General features: G+C 39.6%; 1 protein-coding gene across 3 annotated transcripts in view; it reads left to right on the top strand.

The window, feature by feature from the left end:
- slc4a4a (solute carrier family 4 member 4a) overlaps nt 1-22,250 on the top strand; it is a 72,129-nt gene that overhangs the window by 29,097 nt on the left and 20,782 nt on the right. Inside the window, exons 7-12 of one of the 3 annotated variants that reach the window (XM_044331516.1) lie at nt 1,713-1,892; nt 3,556-3,651; nt 4,965-5,041; nt 14,911-15,068; nt 16,025-16,112; nt 16,978-17,132. In XM_044331516.1, the coding sequence (XP_044187451.1) occupies nt 1,713-1,892; nt 3,556-3,651; nt 4,965-5,041; nt 14,911-15,068; nt 16,025-16,112; nt 16,978-17,132 (754 nt within the window). The remainder of the gene's footprint in view (nt 1-1,712; nt 1,893-3,555; nt 3,652-4,964; nt 5,042-14,910; nt 15,069-16,024; nt 16,113-16,977; nt 17,133-22,250) is intronic. The other 2 variants (XM_044331531.1, XM_044331524.1) reach the window with 2 other exon arrangements.

Genomic DNA, 22,250 nt, shown 5'->3' with positions numbered 1-22,250 from the left:
ACAACAAGAAAACTGGATAAATGCAGGTGAACTGGCGTGAAGTGTAGTAACGCTGACTGAAGCAGAGGCTACCATCTGGCAAGGTGGTAGTGGCGGAGCTGGGTATTTGTAGAGAGCTTGATAACGGTGATGAGGTGCAGCTGGTGTGGCTCTGCTCTGACTTAAGCACACCTGTCTCCACTCTCTCTCTCTCACACACACACGGGGACAGAGAGAGAGAGGGAGAGGGCCACTGGGAGAGCGGCAGCAGGTTAGGGGGACACAGGATTATAACACACTGTTTTTTTTTACTGCTGCGTAATGCCCGATGAAGGGTAGTGTCTTCATCTGTGAAGCATGAACCAATCTGCCAGTTTGATTTCTGATCTGCTCTGTGATGTACAGTATATGCAGAGCTGGTCCGAAGTGTTGCGTGCAGGTTTATGGATTGATGCACATCATACACACTTAGACTTTCTTCCTTCCTCTCTTTTGTTTTAAGAGTAACAAAAGGCCAGAGCTCAGGTCAAGGCTTTACCGCGCCGAATAGCAGAACACTGGTGGACTCAAATGGTAGTTTGTAAAGGGCCACACAAAAAACTTCCTAATCTGAGGACTGCCAACCCTCCTCCGTTGCTCTGAGATGATTATATCTCTCTGCCCTCCTATCTCATGCCACCACCCCAACGTTTCTGTCTGCATGAGGGAGCAGGAGGAAGAGTTACCACTAGGAGTGATTAATGCGAAGTAATTGACTGTGCTGCACGGACTGTACAGGCCGAGCGGAGCTGGGCCTCTTGCTTTGAGGCCAGCCGACTTGACTGATGGGCCATTAACAGCACTACCTCTCCACAAGAAGAGAAACTCCCCGAGGCTGCTATCTGTCAGCATTCAGGCTTCTGACCTTCTTTTTTAAAAATAGGCTAGACCTTGTGATTGAGCCATTTCATCGTGCCACAAAGACTCTCATACAGGAGCATTACAGACTGGGAGGCACTAATTGACTCCTTACAAGTATGAAGAGACTTTTTGCGGTGACTTAGCTGTTTGCTTTAAGTGATGCTGTTACTAAATTAAGACTGTGGGATAAATTGCTGCGTGGAGGGAAAAAATAGACACATAATGGAAACTTGATTTGAAAGAACAGCAGAAAAACACACAAAACAGTTTTATTTAGTTCATTTATTTGTTTTGTATTGCTTTATTTTTAATAAATAGTTAAGTGTTATTGTGCCTTAGAGCTTTAGTAAAATGCTCTTTAGTCTCAAAATGCTTGATGAATTCATGTAACAATGTAGCGAAGTGCTGAAATAATAAGCTAAATTCTGATAAATGATTGTTTAAATGATGTTTAAACAATGATGTAATTGCAGCATGTTTACATTGAGCCTTGACTGACTTTTTTTTTTTTACTTTTTTGTTACTTTAAGTTGAATAGATTTATGTTTTTAACTGTTGGTCGGACAAAATATGCATTTGTAAGACTTCTATTTGGATACTTATAACTTGGGTTTGTCATTATTTTTTTCAGCTTTTATAAACTAAACACTTTAAGCAATTGAATATTTGAAAAAAAACCCTATCAATTAAACAGTAATGGAAAAAAAATCATTGGTGGCTGGATGTAATAATGTAGTTTGTCATGTCTTAAATGCAAGATGCTTTCTTTTCTCCGACTGAAATCATGTTTCCTCCTCTTCTTCCTTCTCTCTCTCTCTCTCTCTCTCTTTCAGAGCTGATCACCGACAACCAGATAGAGAACGGCCAGCTGAAAGCAGACCTGAAGGACAAGGTGATGTACACGTTGCTACGGAAACATCGTCACCAAACCAAGAAGTCCAACCTGCGTTCTCTGGCTGACATCGGCAAGACGGTCTCCAGTGCAAGTAGGCTGTTTTCCAACCAGGAAAACGGTAATACTGATGCCAGTTTGGTGCAGTCTTCTTTTTTTTTTAATAATTTAAAGAAAAACAAAATCAGCTATTTATCTTCAGTAAACATTTAGCTGTTCATACCTGCATTACTGGGTTGAATTTAGATTTTTTTTTGTCACTAACTTAGTTTATGACCTGAATTTTTAGGGCAGTGAGAAACACCACAGAGTGAAAAGGGACACACTGCTGCCCTCCTCTGCATGAACCCACAAATGTGGCACTAAATAGTTTTGAATCAGTACCAGCTTCTGCTTAGTAGATGCTTAAAATACATTTTTATTGGTACTTTATCAGAATGTTTGACCCTAAAACTATATTTTGAAAGAATTAATGTCAAGAAGAAACACAAAAAAATCCTTCATATTAGTTCACTAAACCTTTCATGCAACTAGTGAACTTTTAAGTTTGTAGATGTGTTTTGCTAATTCATCACAAAACGATTGGTTTTATCACTTTCACCGCACTTTTACTGTACTCACTGTAACCTACTAACAGCATCAAATTCCACTGAGCAATGGAAAAAATGTGTCAGCACCTGTAAAAAAGCAGGTCGAGCTGATTTCAAACTGACTTTCAACACTGAAGATAGAAGAGTCAGTGCGTGAATTTATGACGCTGGTGAGAAAAGTCCAAGGCAAAGGAAATCATAAAACTCACCCAGTGTTTTGAAATGATATGACTAATAGAGAACATGAGAGACTATCATTTAAAGCAGTGAAAATCTCTGAAGTTCATAGTTCATATTTATGTAATTGATTTGTAACTCAGTTTTTATGTAATTTAAACATGACTCTAGTACATTCTGCATATCAGTCTCAATAAAAATGTATTTGTTATAAAATCCTTGAAATGAACAACTCAGCTGAGTGACGTTCAGGCTAATTTATCTGAAAGCTGTAATGAATATATCCCTCTAATCAAACCTCAAAGCAGCAGCAAACAGCATTTTAAATCAATCCTTTTTTGTTTGGAAGATTTGAAGTCATTACCAACATGAGAAAAAAAGCGACAGCCCTACCGCACACTGATGTCTAATAGACTTTAATAACAAATGTATGATTGCTTTGATTCTGTCACATCGAGTAACTAGATGTTTCACTGTTTTGACATTGTAATTCATCTGTTGTCAGCCATGGGTCTTTGGAAAGTGAAGTAGTTTATTACCTGCTATCATATTAATAAATCAGGGTTCATGAGTATCAAAAGAAAAAAGCTCCCTCTGTTCGTGATCCTGCTTTGTTGCAGTGGTCAGATGGAAATTCACCACATGAAAGCCTCTTATCGAGATCACAGTACTGAGATAAAGAGCGTGACTGATAATCATTAATTAATTATAACTTTGTGAGGATAAAGTACATCATAAGATCTATTAAAATACATTATAACCCTTCTCTGTTCAATGACCCATGGTGTGATTTTAATGAAACTACTCTTCATGCCTCGTTCTTACCCTCCACAGCTTGTTAAAAAATACAGAACAATCATATACAAATCTTTTTAACATCTAATTGATTTTGTCCTGCTTAACACATAACTTGCTTTGGCTCAGTGGGCTTGTCTATCAACTCTCCTGTGTCGTCTCTCCTTTCCATCTCTTTTTCCCTCCTTTTTTTTCTTGCTGCCCTGGATTGGGGTTTTAAAGCCCGTAGTCCTCTTGAGAACTCTGTGACTTGCCTATCGGGTCGCATCTCAATGGAAGACTTGCAGACCCAAAGGAGTACCAGCATGGACTGGCTTAGTAAGTTCACTGGAACCAGTCTGCGTTCACACTGCAGACCACCGATCAGTTCTGAATCTATGTTTTTACCTCATGAGTGCAGAAGCAACAACCGAAGAAGACCACGTTGCTTGTGTATTTGGCTTTCTTTCAATTATGTCACTGACAGCATTGGCTCAACCAATCTATCGAGACACTGAAATTATATTATTGGTGTTATCTTACTGTCTGCAGGGGAATCGGAAAATGACTTTGTGCCTCTTTCTGCTGTTAAGAAAGAGCAGAAAAACATCAGATGTTGGTGAAAACAATCAGAACTGAGAAATGATGAGCTGCAGTTTGAACGTAGCCACAACAAACCTGTAGTGTAAAACACTAGAATAATTTTATGTTCTTTTATAGAGTAATGATGCTGAATAAATACATTTTCTCATAGTGTAGTTGCAACAGAGCCTCCCTAGTCAGTTTAGACTTTCCATTTATTTACTTTAGTGGATTTCTTCCATTATTTTACAGCTGTAGTCAGAACAAGATCCCTTAAATATATTCACTATTTTAGGTTTTTTTTTTTAATCCTCAAGTAGTGCATCCTATGAACACAACTATTTTTTTTATCAATCATTTTTCATCACGCAGCTACATACAGAAACTTATTTATAGTGGCTGCATCATACTGGCAACCATGTTATTACCCACAATACTTAGGGACCAGAGGTGACAATCCATATGAAAGGGCACAGTGGCATCAGAATTCGCACTCGTGGAGATTTTGCATCTCTCCGGATATCGTCTCTTATCTCTTGACAGCTTCAGGACTGCAGTGAGGTCACGTTCTTCTGTCGGACCTCTGATGCTGATGTTGACGAGCTGAAACCTAAAGTCAGCAGAGCATCAATCAGAGCGCTTAGCGGAAGACGTTGATGTGAAAGACGCACAACAAGACGATCAGATATCCCCTACAGTAAAATTCCCAATTATTTTCAGAAAATAAGGATGGATTCATACTGTTAAAATTTAATGTTGGCATTCCTAGTCTGGAGAAAGATGTTTGAAGAATAATAAATTAATTTGAATTGGAGCTCAGTCAACATTGTAGTAACACAGTGGCACCCTGTTATAATAGATGACTGTTAATGTTGACCAAAATTTCTGTCTGTTTTATGGGTTGCATGAAGATCGTTGTTGCCTTGTTTTTGGCGGTGCTTGGGGAGTAAACTGTCTGGGCCACTTGTCTTTTCTTGGGTCACTGGTCTCCTCTTTTCCATTTGGGTCTTACCTCCTGTTGAAGGTGAAGCTGATCTAACTGCTCAGGGTTGGGGTTTTTTTTTTAACAGATAGTCCCACCACAACTCACCGGAACCTGACGTCCAGCAGCATGAATGACATTTCAGACAAGCCAGAAAAAGACCAGGTGAGTCAGCTTGATGGTATTAAAGTGGAAATCCATTTTTGTTATCTTGATTTTTTTGTCTCTAAATGTGCTGTAGTGTTTCTGCACTGCACCTGTCAGTCAAACTCTGGGCATTTTATTCTGTCGATGATGAAACTGATGTTTCTAGAGGCGGTGCTCCTTTCTTTGCCAAGTTACTGTAAATTTAAAACACATCACTGTTAACGAGAAACAGATAGCAAATGTTTTCACGAACTTAGATAAATAGTTATATTGTGACTATGTAATGATAATTTCAGTCTATTAAGGTCAAGATTAAAGCCTGTGAAAGTCAACTTAGTCCTATTAGATATGTACAAGATAAATCAATCAACTATGGAGATCATGACATCGCTTGCTGGCTCGACGTTTTGACAAAAATTAGTTGTCTTCACATATGCCGATCAACATTTTAAACTAGATGTTATAGATGAAAATGAAGCTTAATCCGGCAGCTGTGTGGCCTATTATTCAGAAACAGAGTTTTAGGAATAATTTAGGGTTTCCAGTACATCTTATGTTTTTTCAAACTGAAAATCAATAGCAAAGTTTACTTATAGCTTAGTGAGTGGAGTGTTGGTTCAGTCAGTTTCAGATGAGGTTGAAGGAGTAGTACAGAGGTTTGAGACCCAAAAAATAAATCTGACGTCTCTCTGGGAACCAGACTTACAAAAATACATCACAAATTGCCATAAAATCTACATTTATAAACTTCTGTTAAAGAGCACAACAAACAGTGAATATAAAAAGTATATGAAATGTGCTTATTTCATTATAAAAGTATATGACAGCAATAATCAATTTGCTGAGTGTAATATTAAGTTTCTCACCACCTCATAAAATATGTACAATTTTGTAACACTTTTAAATGAAGAAACATGTTCTACTCTCATTTCTATTTCTCACCCCTTTCCTCAACTCTTTTCTTACCCCCTCCCTCCGTCCCTCAACCTTAATGACCACCTTGAGCAACATTCTGATTTATTTTTACTGACTTATTTTGAAATGATACTGACCTGACATGCTAGAAGGGGAATAAAAAATTAATACATGGCTATGTGACTGGCTGAAGTTTTCAACCAGCAGATCTATTCTGAACTTTGTTTTTGAAAGTGCTAGTCTGCTGAGCATTTAGTCTGTTTCTGTATTTGTTTTTTCAGGTATGCTAGAGTAGAAAACCCAGATTCACATAAGTATGTGGTGCCAAACTGAACCAACACATCTACAGCTTTCTTAGCCAAGCAGGAGAACTCTACGTACCTGCTGTGAGAGGGTGATTGTGTCAAACCGCATCTTACTCTTGTTGACCTGCAGTGTGACCAGTGCCTCTAGGTCTGTCTGACTTAGACCCAGCTCTAGTGATGGCACAGCTTGGAGGGGATACTTAACCCGCTGAAGGTTTTGAGATCCCTTTGAGTCAGGGAAGTAGTGTTTAAAGTTCTCCTGTAGGCCAGACGTGCCCAACTATGTTCTGCTTCACAGAGTCACTCAGGGGAACCCCCGTGTGCTCTTGGTTGGCAGAGAGGACATAAAACATTGCCAGTTCGCTTGCACCCAGCTGGGACTGCCACAGACCCAGGCGTGCAATGAATCCTTGAATTCCATCTTCCAGCTCCAAAATGCTGTTCTCGCTTGTGTTCAGTGTGTTGAGCTTGTTGAAAATGTCCACAAGGTAGGAAAATCTTGCCAGCCACTACTTCTCCTCAAAATGCTTGGCAAGGTTAGGATCCTTATTCTTGAGGTACAGGAGGCCATGACCTTTTCTCTCAGTTCCCACACTCTCTGCAGAACTCTTCCCCTAGAGAGCCACTTCACCTCAGTGAGAAAGCAGGTGCTCCTACTCTCCCCCTATTTCCCTGCATAGCTCTGTGAGGAGCCATGATTGTAATGGTCGTGTTTTGATTCACTACTCTCACAACCATATCAAAAACCTCTCGTAGGTCACACTGTAATGTTTTGCTTCTCTGTGGGTGATGCAATGTGTCAGCTTCACATTTGGAACCACTCTACGAATATGAGCCACAAAACCAGACTTCACCCAGTCATGCTCCTGGCGCCATCTGTGCAAATTCCAATGTAGTTAATCCATTCCAGTTTAAGATCTTTCAAATTTCTGTCCACCACTCTGAAAATATCCTCTCACGTTGTTGTTGTGTGCAGCCAGTCACTGAACAGGAGCTCCTCCTTGATTTCCTTACTAGTGGTGTATCTGGCAAAGACCATTAACTGGGGAATCCCAGCAACATCAACAGACTCATCTAGCTGCAGAGAAAATATTTTGTGTTCCAATCTTTCCGCTGTAACTGACTTCTGAACGTCCGCCGCCATGTCCTTGATTCTGGTTGCAACGGTGTTATTTGAGAGTGGGCTTCCTCACCCAAGAGAGAGAGAGAGACACATAGTTAAACATGGTTTTATCAGCTGCCCTTCAATGGAATGGGGCTTCTTGACCTTGGCAATGTGGAGGCTGACTTGGTATGATGCCCTCAGTGCTGCTCTGTTCCCTTTGAATGCCTGCTAGATGAGAGAGAGGATATTATCATTAAAAGTCACCACTCTCACTCGTCACCACTACATTAGTCACACACACACATAATGTCTGACTTTTGTGCGGCATGGAAACTGACACACAGTTGCACTTAACTAATACAAATGTAACCCACACATAACTGCCTCTTCCACTGTAAAAACAATGTTGAATAAATGCACTTTGTTGCCTAATTCACATTAGGGACAAGCCCATGAGCCGGGGACAGAATGTCGTGCATGATTGCCGCGTGGCGTTGGCTGACGCCGCAATACGAAGCCAGTTTGGTAAATAAGCAAATATGGGAGAACCTTGTGAAAAGTGACATTACAAAATAAACAAGTTTATGACTAGCTAGCTAACTTTATTTCCTCTCCGATTTGCAGGCTAATGTCAATCTCCTGAAAGTCTCTTTGCACAGGAAAAATGAGCCCTGCACACAGCATCTGAGCTGAACACACCAGTGTAGCAAAAAAGAACACTCTTCTTCTATTTTAATTAGCAAAATGAATTCACATATCATAGCAAAACCATCATAACATGCATTTTACTCTGCCAATTGTTGACCAAATAAAATCAGGTCCATGGCCCACTTTGGGTCATGACCTCAGGTTTGGGAAATGCTGGAGTAGCACAACATTTTGGGAAAAATGCTATTTGTTTATTTTCCTGAGAGTAAGATAAGATCGACACCACTCTCATATCTGTGCGGTAAATATGAAGCTACCATCAGCAGCCAGTTAGCTTAGCTTAGCACAAACACTGTAAACAGGGAAATGGCTCTTTCCAAAAGTAATAAAACGTGTCCTTTTTACGCTTTGGTCATACAATATATATTGTATTAATTACTGAACTTTAAAAGTGCTGGAAGGTGCTAAACAAAATGCCTTTCAAGCCAGGCAGTAGAACATGATTACATAATCTAAGGCTGGCATTGCGAGGCTTACATTCACCTTTGCAACCCGATGCAGCTTCATCAACTGCAGAGCTGAAGAAACCAGTCTGAGCAGACTGAGCTCAGAGCAGAGATAACATTGTCTAAAGTACATTGTTCCAACCTCTTCTGTCATCACTCAGTCTGCTGCAGCTGCTCTGAACCTGCTACAGCCAAGTCTGTAAAACTATATTCTGCTTGATTATGTAAAATCTCTGCTCCGCTTAGCAGTTTGTTAAGTCTGTCGAAAAACCGAATAAACTTTTCCTTTAATGGTCAGTGTGGAGCTTTTGGAGCAAGAGGAGACTGCAGTGAGGACAATTGTTAGACTAAGAATTTGGGTATAATGAATAACAGAGAAAGGGCGAGCAAGGTGAGAAAGATAGAATTAATGATTAATTTATAATGGAAAGTACACACCAAAACACTCTCCTGTACTCTCCCAGTCTTTTCCAGTCCATTTCCACTACATTACTTTATCTGTCACACCTCGAGAAGATATCAGTGTGAGGTTTTTTTTCTCATTTTCTCATTGAATTTCCTGAATTTTCTGAATTTGCGGCATCTTTACTTCTCCTTCGCCCTCTGGTAACTGTATGGTTCACACCATCTTATCCATCTTGCTTATATGCGAGTGTCTGTTTCTGCAAGAATACCACAACATCATCCACCTGCAGAGTGCATCGCCTGCTTTACTACAGTGCAGCAGATGACTGAAGCTCTATATCCAACAACATCTCCCAGTCCAGTTTTGTTGAGTGGATCAAAGAAAAAAAGTGGGAGCTGTAGATTTAAGATTTATAGGAATGTGACTGGACAGTGCTGTATTGATCAAGGTATTTCAGTATGTACTTCATAGATGGTCAGATGTGATGTTGCAGCACTTCTGCTGGGATAAAATGCACAAAATATTTTTAGTAATGCTTGTGAATAGACTTTGTTCACCATACAATTCCCATTAATTCTGCGATTCCCATTTAGTTTATTGGATTTATGACTTTTGAATTGAAATTGAATTAGCAGCAAAACGCATTCATTTACAAATCACTTTCTTTTGAAGAAAGCTGCTGTTTTACCCAGTTACACTGAAATTGCTGCACATGCCCATCAACTATTCTCCGTGCACTGATCTTTTTCAGAATGGAGACATCATACTGTAAACTCCATTGAGTCTAATAGTCGAATAGTTAGATTACCACAGTTCACAGCAGCCATTGGTTCATATGCTCTCATCCCAGACCATGCCTCTGTGAGAGGAGAATTAGGTCAGACCGATCCAGTTAGTCTTCCTGTGGGACAGATAGAGTAGGAAAAAGACAGCTAGACAGGAAGAGCATCTCCTGAACTGAAGCGCTTCTACACCCACTCAGCCTATAAATACCATTCAGACGTTTCCTCTGTGGGCTGACATGCACTGATCGTTCTCACACTGGCTTCATGTTTGAAAAGTTAGAGCTTAACGATTGAGATAAGATAGAAATGGAGATATGAGCCGGGCAGATCCACATTTAAAGACTGGAATAAGATGAAGTGCATAGCTGAATTATGAACACTGTAAAGCTCATGTGCATTACAACATTGGCATAATTGGAGTGTTGGACTGTCCAGAAGACCTACACTGTGTTCTATAGTTAATGAGCTTATCTATTTCGTGAAGAGTTTAATAATGTATGCATAAGACTCAGAGACTTGCCTATTCTCAGTTTTCCCATCAAACTACTTGAAGTCTCATTTTATTGGTGTTTTTCACCATCTGTAGTGGTTTCGACTTTAAAGGGTCAAATTATCCAAATGACAAACAGTATACAAATATTTCGTAGCACATTTTAATATGGTTTTCTAGCCATGCAGATAGTTTTTGTTGTCCAAGTTTTAAGACATCTAAGACTCAGAGACTTGCCTATTCTCAGTTTTCCCATCAAACTACTTGAAGTCTCATTTTATTGGTGTTTTTCACCATCTGTAGTGGTTTCGACTTTAAAGGGTCAAATTATCCAAATGACAAACAGTATACAAATATTTCGTAGCACATTTTAATATGGTTTTCTAGCCATGCAGATAGTTTTTGTTGTCCAAGTTTTAAGACATCTAAGACTCAGAGACTTGCCTATTCTCAGTTTTCCCATCAAACTACTTGAAGTCTCATTTTATTGGTGTTTTTCACCATCTGTAGTGGTTTCGACTTTAAAGGGTCAAATTATCCAAATGACAAACAGTATACAAATATTTTGTAGCACATTTTAATATGGTTTTCTAGCCATGCAGATAGTTTTTGTTGTCCAAGTTTTAAGACATCTGGCCTCAGCTCTCTATAGTTTTAGAATTAAAAAAAAAAGACAAAAGATAACAAAAAATACTTTTTGTCCATAAAGCCCTACATGTACAGACATTTTTGTTCAATATCCAAAATCCAAAATGTCAAAATCCGTCTGGCCTCGTATGTCATCTCACTTAGGCGTTTGGTTTTTCTAAAGGTTAAATAAAAAGTTTAAAATGAAGTTGTTTTTTTTTGTTTGGAATACTTTGCCAAATTAGATTATATTAGAAAATTACATTTTTTTGTCATTTGTCTGAACAGATCTTGTAGAGGGTGAAAAGGCAGGTGAAGAGTTAACAAATGTAAAAGACGGGGAAAGTCATTCATTAACTCAGTTTTAAGTTTTCATGTGCCAACCAAAAAAAAAACAAAACAAAAAACAAATGAACCAATCATATTTCATATCTCAGATAATTGAATTTGTGCATCATGCCAGTTTACAATCAAATAGGGTCAGCTATAGTTTACAGGAGCAGTGTGATGTGGATTAGCGGTGGTCGGACACAGGTCAGGGTTTACAGTTACGCAGGTTTAACCTCTCGACTCAATCATTGACAGACAAACTCTTTGCCAAGAAGGCTCAACAGCCTCTGATTGGATCTATTTGGATCTCGCCAGTGGAAGGTCACAAGTTTATGGGATATCAACCCTGAAAGGTTGACGGCAGTGATCATGCCACTACATGATCTGGATATGGCGGGCATGGTGATGAGTGGGAGACAGATAGCCAGTCTCCATTTTGATTTATTTTCTTTCCTTGTTGTATTTAAAGGGGACCTATTATGCTCATTTCCAGCTCTATATATTTTTTATTCTGGGACTCCACTACATTAGCATTGCATGATTCAAGGTACAAAAAAACCTCCTTATTTATCTTATCCTGGCCCTTTATGCAGCCCCTCAGTTCAGCCTCTGTCTCTAACAGGCAGTCTTAGCTTTGTCTCTTTAAGGTCCCCCCTCCCGATGAACCCACTCTGTTCTGATTGGCTGGCTTTCCAGAAGCCTGCTGAGGGTCAGCCGTTATCTCAAGATCACAAGTTAATTATTTTGTTATCTCGAGGTAACAAGATAATCAACCGGTTACCACAAGAAAACAAAAGGTCGTTTCCTCTTATTATGTGTGTTTATCGGCGAAAAGGAGTGGCATGCATGCTGAAGCAGCCTACTCCATTGGCTATCATGATGGTTCAGTTTACACCACTAACAATTTAGATGCTTTTATCATATCAATAATAATTTAAGCTAATGAAAATATAACAATGCATATTATTTTGTCATGGAGGCACCCATTAGTCTAAGTATTTTTTAAGTATCAGAGATTCTGCTATGTAGTCTGACTTCTGGCTATAGGACAGTGTAGTTAGTGAGATGTGCCACCACTGAGTGCATATCTCTTCTTCCATGGGTGCTCTTTTTTGACAGCAATTTTGTAATAACTATTATGAGTGCACTATTATAGATGTAGCATTGGTTCAACATAATGAACAATGCATGGAGGAATGACATGCAAAGTGCCAGTTAATATTCATGTTCATACTTACCAAAATGAGCCAGCAGCAAGGAAAAAGTTGTTCTCTTGTGATAAATTATCTCGTTATCTTGAGAAATTGGTCTTTTGTTTTCTCAAGATAATGAGATAAATCAACCCGTTATCAGGAGAAAACTAGCTTTATTATTTCGAGACAATGGCATTAAAAAAATAATTTCAAGCACAGCTGTTCTTGGCTTCCATATTAATAGGGTAGAGCAGAAGTGATGAAGGTCATTATAGAATCTCCTTGATGTTTTTATCAATTCTTGTAGACAATAAAACAACTCTACTTACTGTGTAATGGGCCAGTGGAGCCTGTCAGCATGTAAGTAAAAACCTCCAAAATGTCAACTTTTCAGGTATTAAGTTCTGAAAGCTTTGCTTTAGCTGGATGGCTCTGCGTCTCTTTTACATTAACCACAAGAGTTTCTGAAGAGGTCGGAAAACAGTCTCAATCCTTAAAAATGCATTTAATCCTCCCACTAATTTGACAACATAAAAATAATACATTTTGGAAATTTAGTCAGTGATTTTTACCCCTGTGGTTCTACCAGTTTTCCTTTTTTGCACCATTCCATCATATGAGTTGTAAGGCAAAAATAAATGTTAGGCTGACACGGTGATGATTACTTTTGGGGAACAATCTGTGGTTGTGATGAAATGCAATGAGAACCTTTTGTACAAACTGTTTGTGCTTACAGTAGGACTAGTTTAGGAGCATTTTGAATGCTTTTAAGATGTTTTATCTCTAAAGTTCAGAATAGCAGTCAATTGATGGTTGTGTGGCCTTTTTGGTGTAGTTCTTGTGAATGGACGGCTGAGGCGATTACAGGGTGTTTCATTTAAATCTTTTTGATACTCAGTCTTATGCAAGAGAGGGTAAGAATATTGTCAGTAGACATAATGTCTGGCTTAGGGTCAATTAACCAATTCAGAACATTGAACTACAAATACAAGTCTTACGTGTTATATGTTAAGAGATGTTGAAGAAAATAATTTAAACCCAAACTGAGATTGATGTAAAACATAATCCAGGACACAGAGGTCCTGTGAAACGTCACTGGCTGCGTCTTGGTAAATGTTTTCTGTGGGATCTCTGCTGTTCTCAAAGTTAATATCTAACACAATGGTTTTCCATGATTATCTTATCTAAATGGTTATAATTCATTGTCTTTGAAGTTTGATTTATTAACAATCTCAAGCTGCACATATAATAAGCATGCCCCCTTTGTTATCATGGGGAACAACTGATGAAGCGAGTGTGGCATGAAGTGCATTGTGATAGAAGGGTATGATAACAGCACCTTGAAACCACAGAAAACTGAAAGGAGCTTCAGAACAAGCGATCGAGTGTTCAACCAGAGGTGTATGAATGAGCAGAGGTCGTTAGCAACTGAAGGGCATTTTAAAAAAATATTGCCTTAAGAGTTTCAAAAATGTAAACCTCAAATCCTTTTACATGACATCAAGATGTCCACCACCTGTGCTGAGGAACTGTGTTTTCTCTGGACATTATGCTCGGCTGCTGGTGTTCAAGAAACAGTTTGAATTTCACTTAAAGTCATGAATTGTCTCCTCTGAGGGCAGAAAAATTCTCTTACCAGTGACCATACCTGGTACGATATACCATGTGTCTTAAGGTCTGCTCCGGCAGTATCTGGAGTATAAACTGATGTACAGATCAAACCATCTTGATAATATTTTAATAATAACATGTAAGATAAATACCACAGCTACAACAGAAAATGTGTTTTCATTGCTGTTTTGGCATGAAAATACTCGTGTTCCTGTCGTCAGACCAAACAGTGTGGGTAGTACCTTTTTAAATTATCTTTTAAAGATCTTTTTAACACAGCACTGCAATATACAAAAAACATTAAGACAACTTCAAACACATTAGAAAACTACAGCACTCTGCAAAGATTCCAGCTTTATGTTGAGAAATTATTTTGGAGCATAGCAGCCATCTTCAAAATTTTCACACCATTATCAAAATACCAAAAACGAGGTTTCATTAATTTTAAAAAAGCGAGAAGAAATACATTGCAGCCACCATGAAAAAATATTAAGTAATATTCTCAATATAATGTAAAAAACATTTAAAATAATGTAAAACATGTAAAAACACTGGTATGGTCCTTTGATCGTCATTGCCATACTATCAGACAGCTGCAGGTAAAATTTCTGCATTTTTAGTTGTTTTCTATCTACCATTAGAGCTTAATTCATTGGGTTTATACGGTTTATTACATTTACACTGTTAGCTCACCAGAGATCACAACAGACAAAAAGAGAGTTGACACAGAAGTTGTTAAAACACCTCTGAAGCAGTTTCGCGGTCTGTCTGTGAAGACAAAGAGTATTTTGACTGACAATCTTTAATTATGTAGATACAAGGGGAGCCTCCTGGTTTGGTATTTAAGCTGAATGGGATTGTCCTGTTTGATATAGGTCGCCTAATTCAGACTGCGTCATACAAGGCAGGTTGATGGTGTGAACGTAGCATTTAACGTCTCCTCCTGTTCTCTTTTGTACTTTTTAGCTGAGGAACAAGTTCATGAAGAAGTTGCCCAGAGACGCCGAAGCCTCCAACGTGCTGGTGGGGGAGGTGGACTTCTTAGACGCACCGTTTGTGGCATTTGTTCGTCTGCAGCAAGCTGTGATGCTGGGAGCCTTAACAGAAGTCCCTGTTCCCACAAGGTGGCTGAGATTCATGTTCTAACTCCTGGAATTTTTTAAATAGGAGCTAAATTTTCAATGTAGAAAGAAGGTGTCAGTCCAGAAGTTGCCATGAGTCAGGAGTTAAAGTTGCCTAAGTAAAATCTTACATAACATTATAAGGTTTTATAACAATGACAGATGTTACTCTAAAAACTCTGGAAAAATACTTTAAAAGATTGGAATAGATCATACAGGTTTTAATGTGTCCACCTCCTGTTTGTGTTCTGGCTACTGAGGGAGAAACACCACAGTAGCTTCGCTGAACTGGTTTCCTTTTGTTTGTTATATGTCCAGTGTTGTGGTAACCAAGGAGAAAGGAGCAAGTTTATTTTCTGTTATTCTTTATTCTTACACTTGATTATTACAATGGAGGCAACTTTTCAAGCAGCACACATGAATTAGTAACTCCTCTGTGCTGTAGACGTATCTAATGCGTCACCGTTATGGCCGTACTCAGGCTAAACAACTCCCTTTAAGGTTGTATTGTTATAAAGAAGCTTGTAGAAACATTTCTAAGGTATTTGAATGGCTGGAATGTATATTCAGCAGCTGCATTGCAGTCAAAACAGAGTGACGTCATGTCTGCGTGCTTAGTTAACTTTAGTAAATGTGTCCATATAGTTTAAAAATCTGTGAAGAACACAGCTGCTTTCTGTACAAACTTCACATAACCAAACCAGCCACTTTAACAGAATGTATGACTGTAAAATTGTGTACTTTTCTTAATTTCATTATTCATTACTGACAGTTATGGTTACAGAGAGTTGTATTTCAGGAAAAAAAAAAGAAAATTTACTGGGTAGTTTTGCCCATTATGCACATAAATCCATGCAAGAACATTATTTATCTCAACATCCAGGTCTCCTCTGCAGTTTTAAATATATAAAGGTTTATTTATTTGTCTTTTCTTTTTTTTTTTTTTTTTTAATTTGCAGATTTTTATTCATCCTGCTCGGACCCAAAGGGAAAGCCAAGTCGTACCATGAGATAGGTAGAGCCATCGCTACCCTGATGTCAGATGAGGTGAGACACATTTCATCTGCGTTTTATTTTAATGCTGACAGCGAGTCTCTGATACACACATCAAAATTAGACCTTTCATTTAACCTGACACATCACTTTCACTGAGTTTTGACAGTAAATGTCTCACTTACCGTGCTGTCCTTCGCCAAATACAGGGAGTTTGATTTTTGTTGACAATGAGTAGTTGATTCAATACTATAGCATTTTAAAGGATTTTTTTTTGAAGTTTTGTTGGATTGTATAATACTGTAAGTATACTGTAAGTGTTAATGTTATTTTGTCCACCATCTGTAGGCTGACAATCTTATTTACTTCATAACTTTTTTTTTTTACAAACTGTGGTAAAATTGAAGATCATTCCACAGTTTTTGAATAAAGTAAAGATGTGCTAAAACTGTAGTAAATCATATGGAATACTTCCTCAAATTCTTGGAGTTCTCCTGTGGGAAAGAAATAATTTTTAGGATTTATTTATGAGTATCAACATTTTTAGTTTTTACCATATTTTTCCAATACAGAGTATGAATTAGTATTTATGTAAACAAAAAAAGTTCAAAGTGATCAGCAGCTCATGAAAGAAATTAAGAGACGTACAGCGTGTGTGAGTTGATGCTGCATTGCATTCATATTTTATTTATGAAATGCATCTCTGTCTCTCTGGGTAAATATATCTTCTTTACTTCATTGGTGCACTTACACCTGGATTTGTGATGTTTTTGTTGTCAAATGCGTGTGTGTGATCTCGCTCTCTTCCTCATCTATTAATCAGCAGATCTGATATCACAGTTCGCTGCCTGGTGACACTGCGAGCTTTGACAGGTCTCTCTCACACTCGAACGCCACGTCCCTCTCTGTCTTTGTCCAGGTCTTCCATGACATTGCGTATAAGGCCAAGGACAGACAGGATCTGCTGGCTGGTATCGATGAGTTCCTGGATGAGGTGATTGTGCTTCCTCCTGGTGAATGGGACCCCACCATCAGGATAGAGCCTCCGAAGTCTCTCCCCTCCTCTGACAAAAGGTCTATAAACATAATTAACAATGCAACAAACAATGATAACTATCATGTATGACAGAGAAAAACATTAAATCATCACATCTTAAAAGCTGAAGCCAGGAATTTTCTGGCATTTTTGCTTAAAAAAAAGGGACTAAAATGTTTATTGAATTATCAGAATAGTTGCCAATGAATTTTCTATCCATCAACGAATCGATTAATTGACCCACCGTTGCAGCTTTTGCATGAACTAAGGCTGTGTGTTGTCTTCTATAGCGATAATATAACCATTTACCAATTTTCAGTGTAATTGTATCATGATAATATATATGATCTAGATCAGGGGTCAGCGACCTTCAGCATACAAAGAGCCATTTGAGCCCATTTCCCACCAAATAAAACCCACCTGAAGCCGCAAAATCTGTTCGATCCCTAAAATGACGATTACACCACTTATAGTTACATTACACTTATGAGTGATGATCTAATTAGAGGTACATATTTCGCATAAACAAAAACGTACAAATGTATTTTGTTTTCAGTGGTTTAAGTTATAATATTCATTCATTCAGTATTAACAACTTTTTTGATATTTTAAGGGAAAGTTAGTTAGTTAGTCAACTATGTTATGGACAACCTGTACACCATTACAAACTGACTAAATGCTTTAGTTTAGGTAACACACATTGTTAGGAGTTCTTGTGTCTATTCTACCATATATACAATAGTTTTAAGATTTGTTATGCAAAACTCCAACCTGTGTGGATGTACGACGCACCTCAAAGGGTATCAGAAGCAGCATGTTAAAAAATCAGGTGTAATCATAGACTGTATAAAAATATGGATGTAGTTACCGTGACGTCACCCGTTGGTTTCTGAAGAGTGGTTTTGAAGCTCAAAGTGAGCCGCTCCAGCCGTCGCCATCTTGGCGGTGCGTGACGCTGTCTAACTCTCAGCCAGTCAAAAATGGGCAAAGAGGTGGGCCGAATGGCTGAAATATAAATAATATTAGCGTAATATAGTCTAGTAGGAAGGGGGGGGTTCCCATGCACCCGACTGATATATTTTTCTAACTTAGTTTTTTGTAATCCTCAAGGTGTCTAGTAAACAAATTTTCATGTTCCCAACATGAAATATTGTCCCATGGGTCCGTTTGGCGGCCATCTTGGCGGCCATCTTGGCGGCCACATAGGAGTTCCGACAAAAATTGAAAATTGACATAACTTTTGAACCAGACATCATGCAGAGACAAATGACCCCATTTTTCTATATAATTTTGGCATGAGGAATTGATTGAGATGGTTATTATAATGATTTTAATAAGTTTGGTACATTAAAAATCAAAAAATAAGAAAAAATTCTGTATAATTTACACTCAAAATCTTGCAAAATACAATGTCTACATGTATACCAAAGTATACGGTCCACACAAACTCTGGAGTCAGCTAAAATTGACAGTGAGTAGGTAAAAATAACAAAATTTGAGTTAAATAAGTCAAGTAAATAAAAGGAAGGTGTTCCACTCCTAGTATAATCTTTCATGACAGAACAAGCGACAGAGGTGCTAAGCAATGCTACTTTTTCATCGTGCTGTGCTATATTTAGTTGTCATCATTAAGAAGCTCTTCATAGTCAATCTCTTGCTCCTCTTCCTCTTCTTCACTCTCTTCCACCTCCTCAGCAGTTTTCTCTAGTAAGTCAATGAGGGAAGAGGGGAGGATAGGGCCACAAGACCACACTGGTTCCAAACTACCCTCTTCAGTCTTCTCCCAGCCTTGTCCAGGATCATGAGGGTTGGGATGGGATAGGTTGTATTTGTATTCGGGCACACCCCTAATGCAGCTCTACTATGAAATAAGATTTTACCCATTTTAAATGGTTAAAAAAAATAAATAGAAAATCAATATGTGGTGGTCAATGTTGATATTGTGGCGGGCCACCACAAAGAAATGAATATATGGGAAATCCTATATATATACCAAACTGCTAATATTGCAGATAAATGCAATGCACAGGCCTCTACTGGACTCCATGGGTAATACTCTTCGCCAATCACAGGCACACAGTCGCTCACTGAAATTTGCATATACATATCCGGTAGTCAGGCAAAGAAGCGGACACCAAGCAGCAAACAGCTAAGGTGAACCGACAGGGTGCACAACTCACTCACTCACTTGAAGTCAGTGCAAGCAGCAAAGCTGTCTTGAATGACCACACCTTTAAAGAGTAGCACTCCAGAGGCTCACATGGATCACTCACTAGGCCTCGAGCAACACCGGCAGTTCCCACTGAGGAGTGGAGACACGCCTCACTGGCCAATGTCTCCTGACTCCTTGCATGAAACGCTTCATGAGGAGTTGGGCGAAGACAGGTCTGTTGCCCAACCCCTCATGAGGAGGAAACAGCTGCTGCATACACTTCAACAGTGGCATGAGACAGCCCCTTATCACCCAGATATTGTAGAAAGGAAAGGACCTCTTCCACTGCATGTCAGGGGGTCCGGCCTCCTCTCCTCGCACCAGCGTTGGAATCCCAACCATTTTGCCTTTTAGCAAGCAATAGTGGATTCTGCTCTTGCTGCCTGGATAGTCTGCACAACCTGTGCAGACAGTCAATTCAATTTCAATTCAATTTATTTATATAGCGCCAAATCACAACAAAAGTCATCTCAGGGCACCTTTCACATGGAGCAAGTCTAGACCATACTCTTTAAAGTCCAGCCCTCATCAGCCTATCCCTCTCAGGAGCCAAGCCCGGAGAGGTTGGCCTAACATGGGCAGCACGCCTATTGAGCCCACCTCCTGGGCCAAAGCCCCCCACACCTGGGGAATAGATCAGGGCTGGGCCGCCAACATCTGGGTCATCTCTGCATACCACGGTGCCCCTGTCAACCCCCAAGGGTGGTTCATCCTGTCAGGTGTCAGGAAAAACCAGAGCAGACAGCAGGTGTTGTTTCCACTGGCGAACAGGTCCACTTCCACTCTCGAAAACCAGTTCCAAATCTGCTGCACCACCTCGTCCAGCAGAGGGCTGCCCCTCAACATGACGTCAGTGCCCCTGTTCACCAGATGCGGAACGTGGAGGGCTCTCAGAGACAGAAGGTGTTCTGAGCCCCATACCAACAGGTTCTCCACTATCTTCAACAGGGCTGCGGACTGGACCCCACCCTGCCTGTTGATGTAGTCAACTGTGGCGCAGTTGTCTGTTCTCACAGTCTACCCTGAACCACCATTGCAGGCAGCATATGTGCAGGAGCCCCAGTGGAACGACTCGATGGCCCGCTGCCATGAGCCCCAATGCCTGCATGACAGTCAAAGCTGTCACCGCCACAGTCTGAACTGCCACTGCAGTGCCGTCCATCTGGGTTCTGACAGAACAGCCCGCAGCCTGGCCGAATCTGGCACTCTTCTTCCAGTTGATGGCAAAGCCTAACTGAGTTAGGTGCAACACTAATCTGGCTGTGTGGAAAATGGCCCATCCTCTGGACCTGGCCATGACAATGAGGTTATCTAAATAGAAGACAACGCTCTCACCACAGTTGCAGAGCAGTTGCAGCGCTGTGTCCACACACTTGCTGAACGTGCAGGGAGATGGGGAGTAGTTGAACAGCAGCCTGTTGTAGTCGTAGGCTATCCCCTGGAAGGCAAAACACAGGAACTTCCTGTGTTTCGGTGCCACCTTGACATGAAAATAAACACCTTTCAGGTTGATGGTGGTGAACCAGTTGCCTGATTGAATCAGTTCCAGCAATCTCCTCATGGTCAGCATGTGGAACGTCTTTGCCAATGTATTGGTTCAGAATGCGGATATCCAAAATGGGTTTGAAACATCCCATCTTCTTGGGAACAAAGGAAATATGCAGAGTAAAACCCCTTCTGTCTGTCATGAGTGGGAATGACCGACACCTTGTTTTGATAACAGGTGCTGGATCTCATCGAAGAGAAAATCTATTTCCTCTTGAGAGAAGGAACACAGCAACTAGAGAGAATAACCCAGTCTCAGTGTTTTGTCCATCCACTCCGATAACACGCAGCTGTGATGCCATTTCTCGTCACAGCGGAATGGGACACCACATCGTCAAAAATGTTCCCACCGTTTCTGGCATAGATCTGGAGGAAGTGCTCAGCAGAATGCGCAGGGCGGTGGCTGTATCATGCCACTCTCTGTGTAGGCCCACCCAAGGTACTCAAAGTGGGAAGTGATGCCCGGCGGAGATGAGACCAAGGCACGACGGAAGGAACGAGCATGTACCGGCGACTCCATCCCTGGAGAAGAGAGATAAGTGAACTGATTCGCCGTTGCTGAAGAAAAGAAGAGCTAGTAGAAGAGCGGTAGCTAGACACTGCTTATATAGGGTGCAGGATATTTGAATCGGTAGGCGCGTCCTGATTGGCTGGCTACGTATATGCAAATTTCAGTGAGCAATTTTGTGTGTGTGATTGGGGAGGAGTATTACCTATAGAGTCCAGTAGAGGGCAGAGCCTGTGTGAGAACTTTTACTATGTCATTTGTTCAGCGTTGCTGTAAAGACTCAGAAGTAAGGGTGAAAAAAATCATATAAATAATCATTAAACAAAAAGAAAGAATTTTAATATGGTTTAAAGTGATATTTATATGAAAATATTTCATTTGAAATAATGTCATATTGTAATTGAATTAGCTCATTTTTATGTATCTCAACATAAAGACCAAAGTTGTGGAACATGAACAAAAGTGGTATTTGGACCCATAAAATGCTTCATAAATTTTATTAAATCACATTATTTAGTAATTATTCTTTATGTCAAGATGTGTAATAACACTGTGTATATATTTATCAAGTGTCATATGTACACCCATATGTAGACAGTCATTTTGCAAGATTTTGAGTGTAAATTATACAAACTTCTTTCTTATTTTTCGAGTTTTAATATTACAAACTTGATAAAATCACTACAATAACCATCTCAATCAATTCCTCATGCCAAAATTATATAGAAAAATGGGGTCATTTGTCTCTGTATGATGTCTTGTTCAAAAGTTATGTCAATTTTCAATTTCCGCCAGAAATCCAAGATGGCCGCAAAAATGGCCGCCAGACGGACCCATGGGACAATATTTCGAGTTGGGAACATGAAAATTTGTTTACTAGACACCTTGAGG

This window comes from Thunnus albacares, chromosome 2 (genome assembly GCF_914725855.1).
Source record: "Thunnus albacares chromosome 2, fThuAlb1.1, whole genome shotgun sequence".
In the NCBI taxonomy this organism is placed as follows: domain Eukaryota; kingdom Metazoa; phylum Chordata; class Actinopteri; order Scombriformes; family Scombridae; genus Thunnus; species Thunnus albacares.
Note: the sequence above shows the minus strand (reverse complement) of the source record. Positions and strands in the feature narration are given on the sequence as shown.